Raw genomic sequence first — 22,792 nt, forward strand, 5'->3', positions numbered from 1 at the left:
TTTTTTTTAATTACGTGGGTTATTTATTTTTAGTTATTTATTTATTTAATTTTAATTGCGTGGCTTGCGTCTTTAAATTCTTAGATGACGAATGGTTAGGACATTATTTTTGATACATATGTTTAGGACGGTAATTAGAATTAGATCACAATCATTAATTGGTTCACTTTCGTATTATCAAAAGAAATAAAAAAAAATAAAGTTACTGCTTTCTATGTGTTCTACCCGTAGCTACATTGATCCGTATGCTTGCGGTTATATTTTAAATCTCAAACAATGAACAACATCCTTAAGTGATTGAAGATTCATTTTTGGTAACAACAACTAGCTAGTGTAGTTGGTGAGTTGTGGTGTGCAAAATCACTTCCTTATTAAGAGGTCTCAAGTTCAAACCTCTTGGTTGCTATTTTTTGTGGAGGTTTTTTTTGAAATATTTTCTCTCCTACTCATCACTCAAAGGAGGTCGGCCAAAGGGTTTCTTACGCAAGAGGAGAGAGAAATAAGGAAATAAAAGAGAAGAAAAAATGGAGAAAAAATAGGAAAGGGAAAAATAAAAGAAAAATCGTCCAAGAGGCTGCCCACATTCGAAGAAGAGAGAGAGAAAAAAAAAGAAGGGAAAAGGAAGCAAAATCGTTGGAGATTCCCTACTTCCTACGATTCTCTCTTTTCTCTCTCCTTCACCTCACCAAAAAATCGTCCAAGGGGATCCACCCTTGGACGTCCTCCTCTCTTTCCTAGTCACTATAAAAGGGAGTCCACAAAACCCTAAAGGGTGGTCCCTCTCTTCCTCTCTACTTTTCTCTTCTTAAGTTTTTTTAGTTGCTCTTTCTCTCTTTCTCTAGTTCTAGTTCTAGGTTTATGCTTTAAACACTTTTGTAAGTTCTTTTTATTCAATTAATGCAAGTATTTTTGTTTTTGATTCAGTCTCTTATTTTTATTGTTTAAGCAATTGAAGTTGTAATTTTTAAGTTCTAGTTCTAGGCTTAGTTCTAGGTGACAAGAACAAGCTATGGAGCATGTCCCTTAAGTTCAATTTTTTTTCTTTAGATTTGTTTTCTCTAGTACTAGAAATTTCAGATTTGGTTTATTCCAGATCTGGTTTTTAGTACTGGTAGTATCTCAAATCGATCAAGTTTTTAATTCAAGGGTTGAAGTTCAAGTAAGTAAGCTCTTTCAGTAGTCCTCTCACCCCCCCCTCTCATTTTCTCTTCTGACTACCCTTTCTTTCTTAATTTAGGATTTTAATTTCAACCGTTACATTATTGCTTTCCCTTTCCCCCAAGGTTCATGGCCAGTGTATATGTTGGTTTTGCCCCTCCTAACCATAGAACCATCATTTTATTGTTTTTATTTTAATTGCCTCCCTTTCCCTAAAGCCAACTATAGTAACCTTTGTAAGAGTGACTCTCTGGTCAAGTAGAGAAGCTCATATTATGATGCATCCCTCAGGCTAAGTAGAGAAACATACTTGTGAGCCTCTCTAACTTTATCCCCTTTCTTTTGCTTTATTTTTATTTCAGTATTTTTTTTCCTTCATAGCTTTTTACTTATGTGAGGTGTTTATTTTTAGTTATTTATTTATTTATTTTTAATTGTATGGCTTGCATATTTAAATTCTTAGATGACGAATGATTAGGACGTTATTTTAGATACATATGTTTATGACAGTAGATGGGATTGGGCCTACGGTTTTAACAAGAGGTGATAAGCTCTTGCAAAAGGCATTATGGACTGAATTTAAGAAAGTGCATTTTGCTTTGAAGAAGCCACTAGGAATTACAGAGAAGCCCCATGAATCTGCACAAACTAAAGAAGGTGGCAAAGCTGCCACTGAGAAGGGGAAGATTGTGAATGCATAAATGAGGGGATTTGAGGGAGACAACAGAAGAAAAGAGAATGAGATAAAAGGGTAGAATGTAGAGCTTTATATGACACTTCTGGAAAATTCTTAATGCTCTGTCACCAGATCTACTGAAATGAGTTGCGGCCTTCTGCTGCTAATGGTTTACTCTCCCAGTTAAGGTCAGCTGAGAGAGTTTGGAAGAAAATGGGTTCCTTTTAAAGTTTAAGTATAAGGGTAAAAGGGACATTTCTCACTTTCAGTTAACGGTGTTACAAATTAGGGGTGCGGTAGACATTATTTTCATTTCTAGGGGTTACTCCAAGTTAGTTTCAAATTTAGGGGTGGTATTGGATAATTTCCCAAAAAAAAGAAATCATCGATTTTGGGTGAAAAGTTGAAATCATCCTTTTCAATGGAGACTTCTAATGTCAATGGTCTTCGGAATCCACTGCTCTTCCAACGTTGGATGCTGAACTTGTTTTATTGTGTTCATATTTTTGGGTTTTGATCCATGTGATTCAATCTTGTGTTCTCCAAGGTTCAAAGTTCGAAGGCTAGTGAAGATTGATCACCTTGGGCGGTGATGGGCCATTGAAAACTATAAATTTTGTTGAACCCACAAGGGATTTTACCCAAATCTTGACTTTGGCTATGGTTTTTTTTTTTTAATGTTCACGGCCAGTAGCCTTTGTCAATGTCGCTAAGAACGACGATAATCCCGAAACCATTAAGTTTCTTTACTTCTTTTGGCTGTGTTTTTTCCTTATCATATAAACTCTGTACAACGGCGGCTATTTTGGTTTCAAGAGGAAAAGAGAAAAGGAGCAATGTTAGTTAAAACGCGTTTAAAAGCGTCTAAAACGTGTTTTGCCACATGCCTCTATGCAATGTGGGAAAAAAGGGGAATGGCCGAACAAACCATTTAAAACACGTTTTAAACGTGCGTTTAAAACACGTATGCATATTTTAAGGGTAAAATAGGAATTTTTTCATACTAATTAGAGAGAGAAAAGAAAAAAAAAAAAAACAAAACGAAAACAAAACGTCAAAACCCATTCGATAGGGTTTTTTCCCCAATCCTCTTATTCCTTATTTCCTCTTAACCCTTCTTCTTTGTCGGTCAATCGAAGAAATCAGAGATTCAGAGTCTTACACTCCATTCCTCCTAAAGCTTCTTCTCCGTCGGTCCTCAGAATCAGAGAAAAGAAGAAGAAGAGGCAACTCGCAATGCAAGTCGCAAGACTCACAACTCGCAAGTCGATCAAAGAAGATGGAGGCAGTAGCAGTAGTAGGTCATCGGGCGTCGACAGCAGCCAATCAAAGGAAACCCTCTTCTTCTACCTCTGACTCAGTCCTCACCACATTGTAGCCAGTTAGAAATCAAACAGTAGGCTACTAGCAGGCCGTCGACAGCAGTCTCAGAGTAGCGGACTAGCGGACTCTGTAATTTAGATAGTAGCAGGTCGAAGTGAGTAATAGTCGACAATGACCGACAATGAAGCGAAAAAAGGTTAGAAATTAATTTCATATTTCAAAATAGCTCTCGCCGGTCGCCATCTGAAATTTGTGGGTGTGTGTCTCTTTTTGTTTTTTGTTTTTTTTTATTCTTCTTCTTTTTGGTTTTCTTTAGGTGTTCATATTTTTAAGATGAGCACAATGATACTTTCATCAATCAACTATTGGGATAAATTGACTGTAATAACAGAAAAGGAAGAGGCAACCCTTTAACAATTATCTACCTATAAGCTTTAACAGAGAGAGCTTATTCTAAAATGGCTTGAATAGATAATTATTCCAAAATGTGTTCTTCGGAAACTGCCAACAATGTAGCCATATATTTCCAAGTAGACAATGGAATTCTTAGACCATTTACTATGGCTTTTATGCATGTGGAATTGTGGATACATTTGTTTCAGGTTGTGTTGTTGAGGGTGATCTTGTTCATGAATCATGAACATTTTCAGATTTCTTTTTTCTTTTTCGGCAAGCAAAGTGTACCCTTAGGTTGATTGAGGAAAAATCAAATCGGTTACAAATAAATTGTAGGTATGCAGGTAATAATCTCTCAAATTACATGAGTATACTGCCCTTTTTTTGGTTTTTTTTTTTTTAAAACTACACGTTTAATACTCGTACCGTTCGCTTTTATCCGTTTGACGTTTCCTTTTTTTAACCATTTTTTTGATCGTACTATTCATCGTTTTTATCTATTTAAAACTCGTACCGTACGTTTCTATTTTTTTGTCGTTCCCATTTTAACTAACAGTGAAGAGGAGTAGGGCTGCATGATTGATGATGATAGACCCAACTTGGGTCTATCAACTTTTAAGTTGAAAAGTTTGTAAAATCTAATGGGCTTAGCCCAGAGACGTTTCATATTAATATGTTTTTCTTAAAAACTTATGGGCCAAGCCCATCTTCTTTTAAGTATAATGGGTCCAAGCCCATGAGCATAATGTTAAATAGGCTGACCTGAACCATATCAAACTAGGGTTGGTAAACCGAATCAAGATTAAGACCACATTTACTAATTAAAGACTTTATGGTTCCATTACATTGCAAATATTGACCACTCAAACTCAAGCATGGTTATGGTTTAGATGAATTCTATGGTAGATTAAATAATCAACCATTGCTTTTGTCCATTATATTAGCTAAGAGGGTATGGAATTGACAGATTTTTTTTTCTTTTTTTTACATTAAAAAAAAACTCAGCTCAATAATGTGTAAGTGATGATCAAGTTGATTATGACCATTATTTTTTATTAGAGATTTCAGTGGTTGACCTAATAAATTTAAGTATGTAATGGGCCTACATTAAGACAATATTAATGTTGTTGTCTATATTCACATTTGAGATGTTATAATGCAAGATCATCTTACGTTACTTGTACATGTTGGTGGTTTATTAAATATTTCTATCATAGTTTCAATGAAATTCAGTTTTGAAGTCTAATAATTTGATAGACCATAAACAGTTTTTACAAGTGAAACCGAAATCATTTGATTTTCATTTATTGAAATGAATTTTGAAATCTGTTTATGCTATTGACTCTTATAACTGGTATTTTTTTTGGGTCATCTGATCCCTACTCTCTTGTATTAGTAGGAGAACAAAATATTATCCTATTATGGGTGATAGATGTAATATACATGTTTTATTATGTGCACAATGCTATTCATTTTCATAAATTTTAAATCAACTTGTAGTATTTCGATGTTTTCTTCGATGCCATATTTATCATCCATGATAGGGGTGTCAACCGGTCGGGCCGGTCCGATTTCGGTCGAGCTTAATCGGGCTTGAAGACTTTCAAAGGCTACACCGTGTCCTCCCATTTAACTAATCGGGCTTAGTTATTGAGGGCATGGTACACTTTATATTCGGTCGGTCGGCCTCGGGCTATAATCGGGCTACTTTAATCGGGCATTAGTCGGGTCTTAATCGGGCTATGAATATGTTTAATGTTAAACGGGCCCTCTTTAAAATGTGCACTTATATTCCGGCCCACTCATGCAAGCCCAAAAAAATGAAAATAAATCAATAAATGATACCAAATATAACCATTATTTAAAATGTGAACATGTCTTTACTTTTTAGTTTTTATTCTTTAATTGGGGAGGGGGTAAAATAGGTATTCTACAATCATTAAAGGGTCGGGCCAAGTTGGTGCACAATAGGTCGGTCTCGATCGGGCGTTATTCAGTCTGTCTCGGTCGGGCGCCCGACGGTCCAAGTAGCAAAACCGAGACCGACCATTTATAAACGGGCCGGGCTCAAGCCCGACACATTTAATAAACGGTCCGGGCCGGGCCGGTCTATAAACGGTCGGTCCCGATCGGTTTAGTCGGGTCGGGCCACGAATTGACACCCTTAATCCATGATATCTAGTTTCACCACGAGACACTTAATTATGAATTTTGGTACCCTATTATAATTCAAAATATCACAAATGCATTTTTTAAGTAATACTTCTTTGAATTTATATGTCTTATATGTATTTATGATAAAGTCCAATTTTATTGAAAATTCATCGAAATAAAATAGATACATCGTACTTAAATGATTTAAATGAGCCCATTGAAATTTTAGTAGCTTATTGGTATAAAGTCTATAAAGTTATTTATACTTAATATGGATCTAAGCTCATACTGCTTTTATTTGTTAATGATTTATTGTTATTTTGATCCAGTGAATTATTTGGTTCATGTGCCCCATCAGCTAATGAATTGTTAACATACAGAAATTAAAAGGCTTTATTGTGATTAGCTTAAAGTTTATGTGCTAATGTTTGTATTAGATATCAAAGTCATTTGGGCTGAAAGTTCATACTTGTATACAATTTCGCATATCTAATGAATTATGAATAAAGTAACATATTTTATGTGTTTTTTTGCTATCATGAATAAATGTTATGAACTTTCATATTTAGCATATTGTCATTATAGAAAATTACCATATTTAGATTTTTTTATTTATGATAATGACTAAAAATACAACTGTCATATTAAGAATGTACTCACTTTGATAACTGCTAAATTATGGTGTTACCATATTGACTATTAGGGTTTACAATGGGTTACTTTTGTGGGCTTCTATTGAAATCTTTTTAATTAAGTATTGAAATAGTTCATCTTGTTGTTTGCACCCAAATTTAAACCCACGGGATTTGATAGTAATCTAAGTCTATAGGTTTTCATAACTTCAGTGATTACGCTTCCACTTAGTGGCTAGTTATTAAAATTGTGAAATTACTATTGATTATTCGGGATAGGCTGCAATGAATGAGACCATATAACGAATGATGAGCTCTTACCATCACAGGTGAGTCTTCATTTAGTCGGTTTCGCTTGATAGTGTGAGGATGATGTTTTGGGCTTCATCCTTTGGAGATTCTTGTCTTACCACCACAGGTGACGGAATCTTCAGAGTGGTGTTGTTTCGAGCATCTCGTTTGCATGTAAAAAATTTCGCTACGTGTTGGGCGATCTTGCCACCACAAGTGTAACCCCGATGACGTCGGATCTTTTCTCAGTTTCTATTTTTCTACAGTTATTGAAAACAATACTGAGATAAATCTGGTTAATAGCCTAATTAGTCAGATTTAATTATATTGTTGGGATGTTAATATGCTTTCTGTTCTTGCATATTGTATATTTTGGTAAATATGTATGCCTAAATTTTTCAGCTTTGACTTTTCAACTATTTTCTATTAAAACTTTAAATGGGTCCAATTTTGGGGAATGGAATTGATCCTTTAATATTTCTCTGATTATTATAATAATAGATTTTAATCATGGATTGATGTACTTCCTAAGCCAGTGGTTGCTATTTTTGTTCAGACTAAGGTTCTTTATGAAATAGTGAGAGGAATCAAATAGGTTTATCTAAAAATCAATGGGAGTAAGCTCATGAATCATAAATTTCTGTAAAACTATATTACTATGGATAAAATAATCATTTATCAAATAGTTAAGAGCTTGATTCCAAAAGTTTTTCAAGAGCATATCATTAATATGAGACCTTTTAGTTCTTTTTATGTATTTTATTAGTGGGAGTTTGCTCAATATGTTCAGTTGCATTTAACTTTTAGTTTTATTTTATATATATGATGCATTATTATTATTCTCAAGAAGAAATATATGCATTTTTATTATGGCCATTTGTTTATATGTATACATTTATTTATTTGTCTCCTACAGAAAATTAAGGTTATATGTGATATATTTACCTCATTCGGTATCTGAGATTCCAGTCAATATACACACATCTAGTTGCTAGTAAAGCCTCGATTGATTGAGATCTGGTACTAATGTATTGGGGCATTGAGAACCAGTTCCAATGAGCTTCTTTGATTGAAGGTTGAGCGTTTAGAAGACGCTTGTAGTTAATGAGACCTTCGGTATTTGTCTCATAGGACTCATTTGGTTTCCGAGCCTGAACCAATTTGAAAATAGACATGATAATCACTATTGCATGTTATTTTCATACCACACTTTCATACTGTTTAGCCCAAATCGGTGAGGTTATGAGCACTTTGACGTGTTTGGTCCCATGTCGCTTTAGATGTGATGATCAATACGCTTGAGTATTTGTAATTCTCATTCGGACTAAGACATTTGGTTTAAGATACACTCCATTCAACACTATTTTATTTGTGGCCACATTCAGTTTATCTAAACAGGAGAGTCATTTTAAATAAGTTTTAAAATCTAAAACTTGTGACATATGCTGCCCAAGTGAGAGATTGTAAGATTTTCAATTAGGTGGGCTAGAATAATTGAAGATTTGTTTTCAAAACCGGCTTAGTGGTGTTGACTACAGATGGAGTAAGCAGAAATGATCCAATATGGTAAGTGATCTCTATGAAGATATTGAATTTTATTAACACACCTTAATAGTATAAAATATATATTACTATGTGTGGACCTAAGGTATTGTTTCTTTAATGGGGAGAAAATCCTAATTTTCTTGCAGGGTTGGTCCCTACCCTCACCCTTATATATAATTATCGCTGACCTATTAAGTGAGGCTAATGACCTAATGCAAAAGAGAAAGAGGGTAGATCAGACTAACATTGATAGTGTTATACAAGGAGCATACGAGAAGACATTGAGGAGTTGTAATTCTTCAGTCATGGATTCAATTATGCCTAAAACCTGACTATGTATTCGTTGTTGCATGCTTATCTGATCTCCATGTGATGTATTGCAAGTATATTTTCTATCAAAGGTGTCATCCATTTTTTGGGATGGTGATTGGGATTTAGGTCTGGATACCTACCATTCTCTTATTGAAGTCTGGAATAAGCTACCGATTATCCGCTTGAAACTTAGGGTAGTAGTGATATGGTTCAATAGGTGACAAACTCCTCCAATTATTTTACCTCATCTTTTGCTCGGACCCATTTCGATCTAAAGCCCCTATTGTTCCTTGGTTTAAATGGTATGGTTCACTACCACCATTCCAAGGCATTCATTTACTATTTGGGGAGCTATGACAAATTTCTTCACACTCAAGATTTTCTAATCCATAGGAATATTTCTATCTGTAGTTGTTGCCTATTTTAGAACTCATTTGAGAGTGTAGATTATTTGTTTTCCAAATGTTCTTTCTCTAAATCTATTTAGGGAGGTATTCTCAGAATGTTTTAGTCCACTCCCAGAATTATTATTCCATTTAAAAGAAAATGGAGATGGATTTTGAAAAACTTTAATGGTAAAACCTCATGTGAATCTCTTGGCAAATTGACTTTTAGTGCAGGGATTTATCATATCTGTTGGAAAAGAAACAAAAGAAAATGGACTTCCTCTTTGCATACTCTGGAGTAGATTTAGGACACTATATCTTTTAAGGTAAATAAAATTCTCCAAAATTGTGTTATTTGTCTTGGTACAAACAAAATTATATATCTTATGCCCACATGGGACCTTTCTCTTATCTCTCCCCCTTATTAATTGTATCATCTTGTTCTCTTTGTTCTTTGTTGTTTCACCCCCCCCCCCTTTTTTGTGTATTAATTGCTTATCTTTCTTATTTATTTTTGTCCCCCCCGTCCAGTCTTTTTCTTGTATCATCTGCTTCTTCTTTCTTCCCTCCCCCTCCTCATGTTTGGCTTGTATCGCCTTCTTTTCTAGGGCTTGGGTTTGTTTGTCTCCTTTTGGGTTACTTTTCTTTGGTTATGGTCTTCTCCCTTGATCAGTCAGATTGGCTTTATCTATTGTATTCTTTTTTTTTTCTTTTCTATCTTCAATAAATTTTTCATTTATCAAAAAAAAAATATATGTAGCTGAATATGTTACATTTCCACAGGTCAAATAGAGTTATGGAAGTGTAAATATGTTACATTTCCACAGGTCAAATAGACTGAGTTTGCATTATGGCGCCAATTCTTGCAGCTGTGCATGCCACATGATTTCAGGGTTGTTGTGCTTTTCTCACAGTTTTTTTTTTGTAGCTGAATTTTTTTTCTGACGGTTTTTTTTTTTAGGTGCAAAACCCACAAGCCACAAGGGGCCCAATGGGCCACAGATATTATTACACTATTACTATTATTACTAGAGAGGGTGTGTGTAGGAGGGTCGAATATGCCACTTTCCCAGACTTATGTTCGATCCCACTAGTTGGGGTTTTGTAATATGTAAGTTTTCAAGAGCTTAAAATACTTTTGATTTGGGTGATAAGAAAAATTATTCAATAGCAGATCATCATGTATAGCTTAAGGCCTCCTGAAGAATAAGTTCGAGGAGCTGAGGATTATTGGACTGTAGCCACTCTGTCTTGCATGAAAACGACATGGCCTTCTTTGCCAGGCTATTAGCAATACCATTGCTAGGGATTACAATACTAGCTAGGCTTATCATAATACAAACAAAGATCGATGGGATCTTGAAAAAAAAATCTAACCATGAACTTGAATACTAGCCACATGGAAATACACATCACAGTACTAATTATTTTCTGAAGCATTGGTATTGTCCAATTCATCCGGAGCAGGGATGGCCAATTTATTTACCCGTGCCTTTGCCATGGTGACCTGCATCAATGAAACAAAGATGTAAAATTGTTATTCAAATTTGATACATGGAGCCTAACCAATTAGTCAGGTCGAACGGTTTGAGGTTGAAGTTGCCATTAGGGTATGAAAGGCCAAATTAAAAGAGCCTAAAATTGAGAGTTTGGTTTGGCGGATTCTTTCTGAATCAACTTAAACATGGAGTGATGAGGTTAGGTTTTGATTGGCTTGTTGAGTTGGTTTAGAAAAGTCCTGTAAACATATTAGAAAAGCCTCTAGAGAATTGAAGAGGGGTACATAATTGATAATCTAGATTCTATTAGGCAGAACAAGTGCAACCAAACAATATCCTGGTGGAATTAGCTAGCAAAAGATGGAAAGAAACAAAAACATAATATCCCGGTTCTTCCGTTGTCTCTTCTCTTGGATTTGACAGAAATGTTGGTTCACCCTAAGACTTATTCAAAATTTTTAGTAAGAATGGAGGTGGGTCATTTCCTCCTTCGAGGGTAAAACTTGTTATGACTATGTTGATAAGTTGACAACTTGTACGGTGGTGTACCATATTTGGTATGAGAGGAACCTTAGAAGATGGATGGTAGGTCAAAGACATATCAACAGATTTGGGATTCCGTTACCTTTGAGATAAGGGGTATGCTTGGGCAATAGACATCGCCGTTATTCTAGATAATGTTATGAACCATACTGTTTGTAATTGGAGCCTTATATTTTTTTTAATTTGGATCAGGTTCTCATTCTCATAAGCACCGTACGAGAATGATTCTCATATGAAGACTTGATCCAGATTCATTTTTGTCCTCTCCTAACCCCCCCCCTCCCCCTTCCCCCTTTTTCCTCACTTGGGTATTGTTATTCTTGCCGTGCTCTTGTTGGATATAACTTTTATTCGTAAAATAAATAAAAACCCCATATCAACAGATTTACCCTTTATTTAATTAATAGTTTACCTGCATATCCCAATTTGTCTTGTAGGTGAAGTAAAGAAGCATCAAAGTCTGAGCTAGGGTGCCTCCTATCATTCCCATCCATATTCCCTGTGATATGAAACCACAAATAATGATCAATGTATCTGCAATTTTGTATTAATATGCCTTACAACTTTAAAAACATTTCGAAGATCTCATTTCAATGATTACCCTTAATATTACTTTTTTCTCTATCACCTATTTGTTGCTTTTCTCAAAAGGATGAATGTTTGGAGAACAAGAAAATCAATTTTATGGTTTCTTTCCCTTTACTATGCCTCGTGTAGTATAATGTTTCACTATTTACATTTGCCACATGACAGTTCATGGGTTAGTGCATTTGATAAAAGACCAGAAAAGTATCTCATTGGCATAATCTTAGCTTAAAATGAGTAGAGGAACAGAGGAAGTAGTTAAAATTTCAAAAGATGCAATTTTGTATTTTATATTTATCTACATTTGATGACATTTTAGTAATTTTACTAAACTTTGAATCAGAGTTTGAGACTTTGAGCAACTTTCCTAGCTTAATTTAGACTAAAATTTAGCCATTATGTAGGTTCACTATCACAAAAATCAACCATGTACTATCAAGTGACAAATAGTGAAATATTGTATTTCACTAAAAATAGTGATGCTCAAAAGGAACCGTTAGTTAATGTGTTAATTATTTGAGATTACCTTCACACCGAGATCGGCAACATATTTAAGTAAGACACCAAGAGGAAGCCCTACAAAATAATAACAAATGATGTTGATGTACACAACCTTACTCTGCCACCCAGCACCAACAGCAACCCCTGTTATATATAGAACATAAAAATAAAATCAAATGGGGAAATGAGAAGAAATAAAGGAAGAAATGAATATGGATCCTCACCAGAGAGAACAGGTTGGATACTGTTCAATAGCAGTGAAAAGGCCAAGGGAATGGAGAGGTCTGAAAAAGCATTGGCCACCTCCAAACTATTGGAAAAAATATAGGAAATTTTATCTTTAAAAGCCAGTACTAAGCCCAATAAGATAAGCCCAATTACTAGAGCAGTTGAAACCACCACAATTATTGCAAACTTTGCTGCCTTGGCGCTTCCCCTCCCAAGCTCATTTGAAACCCTAACACTGTTTGTTTCATGCAGTAAACGTCAGCTAATTAGAGATTAATCCATGGGAGCTTTAAGAGTACATAGTACGAAGTTGCATGGAAACGGAAACCCATACCACACCATACGTACCTTGCTGCAGCGAGGAAACCGAAGGAAAGCACCATTGCCCAACCATTGATATTCAGGCTGCAAAAGATGATATGATGATCCATTAAGTGAATTTTTGAACAGGACATTTACCAAAAAAAAAAAATGATCTAGAATTGGACTAAATAATCCAAGTCCAAATCGAATCAAATAAAATTCTGTTCGATTTGAGTATTGAATTTCAGAACATCGATTTTTAATCCAATATTGAAATCTAACTAGGTTATACCGGGGTTAAATGAGAACTATTCAACTTTCACTGAAAGCAATGAAGAGCACTAGACACCCCCATGTGAGTGACCCAAGGTGTACCTAGTGGGAGTCAAACCAAGTTCGTTGCTCACCAACTGTGCTATCCCTTGGGTTGATTGGATACTTAGTACCTAGTACATTATAGTATATGTTATTAATATTAGAATTAGATTATTATAGTATAGTATATTATACTACAAACAGTATAATATATAAGCCGAATATAGAAGCCAAAACCAGAACCAGAACCAAAATCAAACCGTGTAATAACTGAAATTGAATAAGAACCGAAACCTAACAGGTTCTGTGTGAGTATTGAATTTCAAAACCAATTTGAATTCTGATTCGATTTCAGATCATACCAACAGAATCAAAATCAAACTGAATAATTGATCCAAACCGATTTACACCCCATCATTCATCACCATATTTAGGAAAGAAAGCTTACATTTAATTTACGTGTTTCCGCTTACTCGGAAACCAACCGCATGCAGTATGAAGGAAAAGAGGAAATTAAATTAATTTTGAAAATTATATTTAAAATTTTCTCATGGTCTCTTACCAAATCGAGAGAGCATCGATTGAAATCTCAGCGTCTTTAGTGTTCCCAGTGATTAGAATTAACACAGAGTTGTACCACATCTCCAAGCTGTGTTTGATTTGAAAAAGAAACGAATTAAAGCCAAACAGAAAAAAGAATGAAAAAAAGAAGAAGATAATTTCAACATTGATATAAAGATGCATGGGCCGTATGAGATATTTAGCAAGAGTTTTACAAGGCAAAAAATAATTTTAACATCCTAGCTTGGTCAATAGAATAATTGACATATTTTCTATGAACAGACATGGGTGGAGCCCCCACAAAGATAGAAAGTTTAAAAAAGATAATTGACATATTTTCTATGAACAGACATGGGTGGAGCCCCCACAAAGATAGAAAGTTTAAAAAAGAACAAAAAAATTAATTTTTGACTACCTCATAGGTATGTTGAATCTCACAGTCTAATCAACTGTTAATGAAATTAATTTTATCATTTAAAAAAATTAATTTCATAAAATTTTAAAAAATAATTTTATTATGGAAAGGGGTCTTGAGCAAATGAAATAAGGGAATTAATAAAATGTGGTAGAATTATTTTACACATGAAAGGGCAGTAAAAATATTTTATATTAGAAAAAAAAAGAAAAGGAGATATAGAGAGAGAACTCGGCCCCAACATTCATCATTTAAATTTTGTAGGTTTTCATATCCAGTCCCATTCTATGATAATCACCCTCAACCTGAAAATCTTGATAAGCCAACTAGTGAGAACAAAGCCATTACTGTAGGCCCCGAATTTGGATCAGGTGTAATGGCTCTTCATGTATGGTTTCATGAAAAAGCCATTAATGTAGGCCCCAAATCTGGATCAGGTGTAATAACTCTTCATGTATTATTTCATGAAAACATACATCTTTTTTCTTTCACAAATGCCCCTCTTAATAGGGAGGCACTTTTGGAAGAAATGAACACATATGTGAAGAGTTGTTACACTCATACAATGATTTGATCTTGCCTTTCTTATCAGTTAGGGTATCTTTTAGCAAAAAAATACACAACTTTTTTTAAAGCATCAGTCACTAAAACGGTTTGAGAACTTGGTATCAAGAATGGGATCAGACCAATATCAATCTAGATTGACCAGGATTAAATACCCCTAATTTCAATTAAAAATTTTATATTTTAGATTATTTTACCCTTGGTCTATCCTGATCCACTAATACAATATCGATCAAGAATCAAAACCAATGAACGCTGATTTTAATCCGATCCTAACCGATCTGATTCCTCAAACTATGGTCTCTAGCTAGAATTTGAATCTCCTTGCCTCCCAAACATCTTAAGAGTTTACAACTCCCTTTACACAAGCATGAAAAACCAGACCAGGCCTTCTCTTTGTTTGTTTTTTTTTTTTTTTTTTTTTGCAGTTGGATGGGGTTGGGTGGGGTGGGGGGAGGGGCCAGAGGCCAGGGCCCAGGGCAGAGTGGGGGTTGGGTGAGATTTGGTTTATTCTCTTCATTTTACCTTTTTCCTTTCAACTCCCGGCCCCTTAAGCATGTGATCTAAATTCTTCCGCTATTTAATTTAATCATATCCATAAATGGAGAGGGTGTTGGGGTTATTTTCTTTTTTGATAACTAGTTCATAAAGCCAATGATTGAATTGTAATCACTCTTTCTTATAAGTAATCAATGTGTGGGGATATTCTATCACGTGACACGACGTGTAGCATAGATCCAAGGGTAGAGAACATCTTGGACTGCATGTCTAACGGCTCCCATCCCTTGGATCTCCGCTACACATCAACTAGGGTTAACATGATTAATAGAATTCATTTAAGAAGATATATAAGCTTACTAGTTTATCACATGATTAATAGAAATCCTTTAAAAGATATATAGGCTTACCAAAGCATCACACCAGAAGAGACAGACAGTTTCACCATCGGCCATAGATCAGAAAAGGCATGCATGGAGAATCCATTCCAAGTTAGTGGACAACCGCCCCAGAAAACAAACATCAACAACCCAATTATAGGGATTACACTGGCAATATCCATGGCGAGCATCACACCTGCAACTCCCAATTTCATATCTTCCACCAAAATCCAACAACATATGACTTGAATGATCAGCGTCGCCACCCCAGACCAGGTCACCACCATATTCTTCCCATGGCTTTGAAGATACATCCGAAGGGTGTAACGAAAGACATGAGATATCATTATGGGTATGTACCAGACAGCAATTATGTTAGCCATAACTGATATCTTATCAGTTTGCCCAAGTAACTCCAGAACTGGGGCACTAAAGATAAAGAGTGGGAGAAGAAGAAAGCAAAAGAAGAACTCAATCAACCAGAACCTCTGCAAATATATCCCTAACATGTAATACTGTTTTGCTCCATATGCTTGCCCACATAGAGTTCCTAGTCCATTGGACATGCCTGTCTGGGAGGGGTGGGGGTGTTAAAAGGAAATAAGTACAATGTGAAGTTAGTTTCAGAAAATAAAATACTTGAATGCTAAGATTGCATAACTCACATAGTCGGTTCTAATACCATTTATTGAAATTTGGATAGAACTCATCCTTAAAAGTTTAGTCAATACCTAATTTTATATGCCTCCACATCAGACTATTCACATCCGATGTAGGACAATAGTTTTTGCGTGAAACTCCAATAGTGAGAGGAGGTGGGGGTAGTTATTTACCTTCTTCTCTACTTGTTAACCAAGTCTAGATCCATCGGAACTACCACATGGTACAAGAAGGAAAAAATTTGGCTGTTACCGGAGTTGCAGCTACCCCTGCTGGCAGCCAAAGAAATCAAATAATTCTCCCTAGGGTTCACAAATATCCTCCTAGATTTTAGTATTTTACAAAACATCCTTCAAGATTTCATTTCTTTGGCTGCTACAGGGGTTGCAGCTAGCAACAGCTAAATACCTTTCGAACAACTAGATGTATCATCTATAGATTACACTAACGAAAGACCATAAATGGAGAGGAGAAAGGATGACGGATACCATTACTCCAATAGAGAACTTAACAAGGACATGATAAACGATTGAGAGAGCAGCCAATTCGGTGTTTCCGATGTGTCCGATGAACGCTTGGGCTATGATGAAGGTACCATACATGGATAATCGGGTTAAGATGGCAGGTCCTGCAACTACCCAAAGCTGCTTTGATTCTATCCATAACCTACTCAGTAACTGATGTTGCTCTTCTTCCGCAGCTGAGCCAGGAAGTAGCCTAACCTTGGTCTCATTGCCCATGACTAAAACTATCTACTACTAAAAGTATCTTAAAGGTCAAAGATTGGCTGAGTTTCCTTATTAACCAACCAAAGCCCAATTTATAAAGTGGAGGGCCTCCTCATTTCTGTCTGTTGCTGCACTCACCTTCCCTGCGCTTTCCTTCCTTCCCTCCCTGATAGCTACAGACAACGACACAACGAAAGTCTTGTCAAACATTTCTCACCCCACCTTCCTATCAACTGACCTTTTTTAGACTCTGTGGTAGTGAGAGAGAGACATTTACAGATGAGACTATCTGAAAAGTTGGATTTTTTTTTTTTTTTTTGGTGAGAACTACATAATTTAAGTCATGGCCGGTGAGCGTGCTTCAACCAATGGTGGGTAGGATTGGGCTGATCACATTTTTTGTAGTATATCCCAACCATCTCTTAGGTATCCAGCGATTGGATTTACCATTTGATTATTTATGCTGGAATTAGGTGTCTCCGGCCACCAACCCCTTAGTTTTCTGATCAGAGACATTACTTGTCATATCTTTGTACGTCCATTATAATTGTTCATAGGGAAAGTATATCATAATGGCCCATTAATCAAATACATGACATGTGGAGCTAAAACTTTGTAGACAGGTGGATCCATAAGTTGTTGCTCACATTTAAAATTTCAACCTAAATAGAGTTTGTGAAGTGATAAAATAGAGCTTAAAATCTATGGCTGTAATCATCAAGGGAAATACAAGGACATGCTACGCAAGGGTACATTGTTGAATTTGAAATTGAAAGTTGATAAGTGATATATCCAAATTATCCATAATCCATCCAACATTCAGAATTGTCGCATCATTTTTCCTTGCAGAAAAATTAGATCAGCTACTAAGATAAGATTATCTAGAATAGGCTATGAAATGGAAATTATTATTATTATTATTATTATTATTATTATTATTATTATTATTATTATTATTATTATTATTGTAGTAATAGTAACCTTATGTCTGGATGTCCCCTTGACTTAGCTGAGGCCCAATCCAACTAGAGGTGAACCTGGGATATCTCATCCTAAGCCTAGCCTTATTGTCCTTAACCCAATCTGGCCCTAACTAATCCTAGCAATCACTATGTATGATGTAATAGTAATAATAATAACAGCCCTAACTAATCCTAGCAATCACTATGTATGATGTAATAGTAATAATAATAACAATAATAATAATAATAATAATAATAATAATAATTATTATTATTATTATTATTATTATTATTATTATTATTATTATTATTATTATTATATATAATTTTTTTATTCAAAATACAAACAAAAAACAGACATATTATAAAGTGTTCTGGAGCCTAGTTTTTCCTAACAGGCCCTATAGGCGACAAGTTTCACCATATTAATTACATGATCATTAGTATGTACACAAAAAATGGGCTTTAGAAGCCAATGTTCCAATTCAAGTCTAAGATAAAGGGTTTTCCATGGCCAAACCAAAAAATTGTGAGAGGGCGTTAAGTGTTCCAGTCCATCCAAATCACTCCAAATAACCTGCACCTCCCATCCTACCTTGACTATTTTCTGTGGTCGGATCAAAAGTCCCTGCAGCATCTGCATCAATAGCCTCTCCTATCATTATATAATTGGCAAGAGAGAATAAGCATTTACCTTTAGAAAAGAGAACGGTGACCCAACTGGTTATATGGTTATATTTATTAGATATTACAGATACCACAAGAGTGTTAAGAGAGAAGTGAAACCTAGTACCAATGAGGGGAGCTATAGGTTCCAATAGTGTGACCTACATATCATGAAACACTGACCCATTTGTTCTAGTAACCCAGCAATTAACCTGTTTCAAAATGGAATAAGGGTTTGGGGATTTAAATCCTAACATAACCAAATTCCTATGTATCCACAAGAAGTAGCAAGTTATGATAAAGGTGTTAAAAAAGAGTTTTAAATCCCTCTTTACTAAGTTAAATGAGTTAAGAAAATACATTATAAATTCTTTAACAGATGTAAAATGCATGCACGCAACTCTCAAACCCAAAGGTCTAGCAGCCCACACTTCTTGTGAAAATTCACAAGAAAAGAAAACATGGAGAATATTTCCCTACTCATTGTGACATAGACCACATAGAGTGTCTATATCCATCCATTTTTGTAGGGAGTCTTTTGTAGGGATTCCTTCCATAACCAGTCTCCAAAAGAACAACTTAAATTTGTGAGGTAAATTGAGTTTTCAAAAAAATCATTACCATGGAAAACATAGTGATAAGCAAGTACACCCCTTGTGGCATATATATACATATATAATTACATATATCATATTATTATTAAAAAGTACGTACTCTTTGTCTTTAGTATACTTTTTAAAAAAAAAAAAAAAAAAACCATTGACATCTACTAAAAAAAATTTCCAAATGACCAAAAAATCTCTCAAAATGGAAGATGAAAAAAAAAATAAATCTCTCTCTCTCTCTCTCTCTCTCTCTCTCTCTCTCTCTCTCTCTCTCTCCTAAAATGTACACACACACACAGAATTAGGCTCAGTCTGTATCCTCAACCTAAGCCCGTTTCTACCTCGGTCCCAAAATCTTAGCCCTAGCCTAGTCTGTAGTCTAAAGAGCTCATCTAGTACATGATGTAAAGATTACCAAAATCATATATCTGATCTACTCCGAAATTTAATCGAAGTGGGGCCACACAAGGAGAACCCTTTTAGGGTTTACCATAGGAGGCTCCTACATGGTAGCACCCTAACTAGGGCTCACGATCTAGGGTCCATTAGAAGTACCAAACTTTAACTATAACTATGAATATGAGAAAGGTTGATTTAATGTCTAGCCAAAAAAAAAAAAAAAAAAAGAGAAAAGTTGATTTAATGTGGATAGTACACAAATATGCACCTTTTTGGGAAAGTTTGGGGACCACAACACAGACAAAAGGAAGGGAATCTCTTAAGACAAAGAAAAGTATGGCAACTGACTCTAATTTAAAATTTCTCATTGATGACTTGAATATACTTGTGGCTAAAATATTTTCAAGGTCTAAATTGTTTTTGGTCAATATCTGTCACATGAGAGTTTAAATAGAATCCAAATTTTGTGAACAATTACATTCTAACATCTCCTCCTTGAATTATCATGTGGTTAAATAAAACAATGAAAAATCTAGAATCATCAAAAAAATGCAATATATATATATATATATATGGGAAAAGGAATTAACTTGTGATCTGGCATATGATGGCATACGAAACGCCCAAATATAAACCCTATATTTTAGGGGGACAAAAGCATATTTTCATAGCCTTTTGAAATAGAAACCATGTCTCAGTATTCCCTATGCCTAACAATTTTTTTTTTCTCCTTTACACACACACACACACAATGCACTAAATTTAAAGTTAAGATTTAACATATATTCTTGATCATTAGTTGAAAATCAAAACTAAATTTAAAGTTAAGATTTAACATATATTCTTGATCATTAGTTGAAAATCAAATGATTTAACATATATTCTTGACCATTAGTTGAAAATCAAATTTTTAGGATATGCCACTATATGGAACAGTTTAGGATATGCCACTATATGGAACAGGTATGATATGTGTATAATGAAAACTTTTTCTTTTTTTTTTGTTAGAAAGAGATTGAAGGTGGGAGGAGGAGAAAGTAGCACCATCATTTTTCGTTTTGAGCCATATAGACTATAAACGATGGGAATGAATTACATCCCTGAAATGCATAAAATCAATCACTTACTATATTATCATCCAACACCACCAGGCGAACAAAAATAAAAAAATAAAAACATGAGTTGCCAAAGGCTTTTTTCTGAAAACGCATTGTCCATGGGGTGAATGAAATTAGACTTGCCTCTTGTCACCTATTTGATTAATTATTGATGCGACTTATCGACAGAAAAAGATTAAAAATTGATTTGATGTGATGTGAACATGCTTATGATTTTTTTATTCTTTTTGTTTTGGCTAGATGCTCATGAAATTTCCTGGCAATGGTGATTATCCCCCTCTCTAGGAAATGGTGATTATCGTCCCCTCCCTACCAAATCTTACAATATCCTGCTGAGTGTCTTATATCTTGTTTTGTCTATAAGGCCATGTTTGGTAGTCAAGAAAAATAAATAAAAAAAATAAAAATTTAAAAAATAAAAATGGTGAGAAAATAAAAAGAGTACGTATGTTTGGTTATCAAAAGAAAAGAAAAAAAAATTCAAAAAATTTTGAATTTTAAGAGAGAGATAGACACATAGGAAACCATTGTATAATCATTTATTTTTATCTTATTATATTTTTATATTTTCTCTCGTTTTCTTGTATTTTTGAAAGAAAATTTTGGGGGGAATAAAAGAAAATTTCACAATTCTCAAGAGAAATTTTGAATTTGAAAAAGGGAATCTTCTCTTAGGTGAAGACATACCAAATGCAAAAAAAAATTCTTAACCCAAGAAAAAAAATACAAAAAATATAAAAAGTGTACTTTTTTCTTTTCTTTTCTTTTCTTGGCTACCAAACGCAACCTAAAAGAATAAAATTCATTTGTTAGTGTCTTACTTTAGTTTTGAACATTACATTTATCTTGCATAAAGATCATCTTCAACATTAACAATTTTCCAATGATTCATCCAAGGGAAGAGTTGGACTTGTATCCCTAAGAACCCTTTTGTTTAAAGAGGAGTTTGGGGTGGGAAATGTGTCTCACATGTTGATAGAGTCAAGAACAGAGAAAGTAAAGTTAGAGAAAAGTTAGATTTTTTCACCTTAATCTTGTTTGGTTAGCACATAGCTATGGAAAAGAGAGAGAGAGAGAGAGAGAGGGGAATGAAGAAGTCATTGCAACGACTTCCCACCCCACAAAGTCCTACCAAATGTTGTTTAGAATATTTCCCACCTCATTATAAGGATTTGAATTTAAAATCGAAATCGTTTACTGAAACCAAACAGAGCCATTTACACCGAAACTGCAAAACGGTTTAGTAAATGATTTGGTTATGGTTTCAAGTTTTAGGCCGATTACCTAAAAGAGTTGAAACCGAACTGAGTCATTTAACCCGTTTCAAACCAAATTGAAACTGTGAAAATCGAACCGTTTAAACCGTCAAAATCGATCTGATAAACCCATTTAAAGATTAAATAAGGTGGTTGCAAAATATTATTAGTATTTCATTTGATTCAAAGATTGAGTGTTGCAAGCCTGCAAGTAATTCTAGAGATAGCTTGCTCATTGTTTGGAATGCTGATTAAATTAATCCAACGCACAAAGTAAAATGTATACTGATAAAAATGCAATTTTTGTTATACCATGGTATATTAAATATATATTTTTTAATATTATAATACATTATTTGGGAGGGGGGAGAAGAAGAAAACCCTATTATAAGCATTACTTACTGACTTGTGAGATGCACTTTAGCCTATTTTCTATCAAAATATTTTTTTTCGCTTAGTTATTTGGTTGTTTTAACAAAACTTAATGGTTGCATTTCACATTCTCAAGTCTGAATCGTTTATCACCAAAAGCAATTTTTAGTAAACATGTGAACAAATTAGCAAACCGATTGCTAACCATTTTGAAGTCGTATGGAATAAACCGAAATCAAAACCGTTAAAAACCGTGAAACCAAAACCATTTAAAAATCATGGAAACCGAAACTATTTACTAAATGGTTGCGGTTTCAGAAAGTGTAACCGTTTAGTAAATGGTGCAGTTATAGTTTCAACTAAAATATATGTGAACCAAACCGAACCGTTTAAACTGAAACCAAACCGATTAACACCCTTACCTCATTATATCCAAATATATGATTATACCATGATTTTGAGAAAATAAGTACAACTCTCCCACCCCTTAAATCTCACCCATTAGACCTCCACCACATACCAACCCCCACCCCCATAAAAAAAAAAAAAAAAACGGCCCCTAAGGGTTGAACAAATGTCTAACTCCTCACAACCCTTAAATGATCATTAGATGGGAGTTGAACACCTTAATCGTTAAAAATGAATCGTATAAATTTTTCTTTTGGTTATAGATTTGAGTGTCTTGAAACAAGTATCAAAAACATTGAAAGTATAATGGATTAAAACAAAATCATTGAAATTCATTAAAGGATGCGTTTATT

The 22,792-nt window shown here is 34.6% G+C and overlaps 1 protein-coding gene across 1 annotated transcript; it reads right to left on the reverse strand.

Annotated features, from left to right (window-relative positions):
* Positions 1 to 10,033: 10,033 nt before the first annotated feature.
* On the reverse strand, positions 10,034 to 16,724 carry LOC122073155 (protein DETOXIFICATION 20-like). Its single transcript, XM_042637690.1, has 8 exons — positions 16,414 to 16,724; positions 15,296 to 15,837; positions 13,410 to 13,496; positions 12,578 to 12,634; positions 12,226 to 12,464; positions 12,027 to 12,145; positions 11,328 to 11,414; positions 10,034 to 10,380 (listed from the first exon to the last, which is right to left on the reverse strand). The coding sequence occupies exons 1-8, from the start codon at positions 16,663 to 16,665 to the stop codon at positions 10,294 to 10,296; spliced, it is 1,470 nt and encodes a 489-aa protein (XP_042493624.1). The 5' UTR covers positions 16,666 to 16,724; the 3' UTR covers positions 10,034 to 10,293.
* Between the last annotated feature and the right edge of the window lie 6,068 nt (positions 16,725 to 22,792).

Source organism: Macadamia integrifolia, chromosome 3, assembly GCF_013358625.1.
Source record: "Macadamia integrifolia cultivar HAES 741 chromosome 3, SCU_Mint_v3, whole genome shotgun sequence".
Lineage (NCBI taxonomy): Eukaryota > Viridiplantae > Streptophyta > Magnoliopsida > Proteales > Proteaceae > Macadamia > Macadamia integrifolia.

What these genes read in the sequence shown, in the direction of transcription:
- LOC122073155 (XM_042637690.1), bottom strand. Translation starts at nt 16,665, where the DNA reads ATGGGCAATGAGACCAAGGTTAGGCTACTTCCTGGCTCAGCTGCGGAA. An exon ending in TCTTCTGGTGTGATGCTTTG is followed by an intron (nt 13,497 to 15,295) that starts GTAAGCCTATAT and finishes AATCAAACACAG; the next exon opens with CTTGGAGATGTGGTACAACT. An exon ending in GGTTTCCTCGCTGCAGCAAG is followed by an intron (nt 12,465 to 12,577) that starts GTACGTATGGTG and finishes TGAAACAAACAG; the next exon opens with TGTTAGGGTTTCAAATGAGC.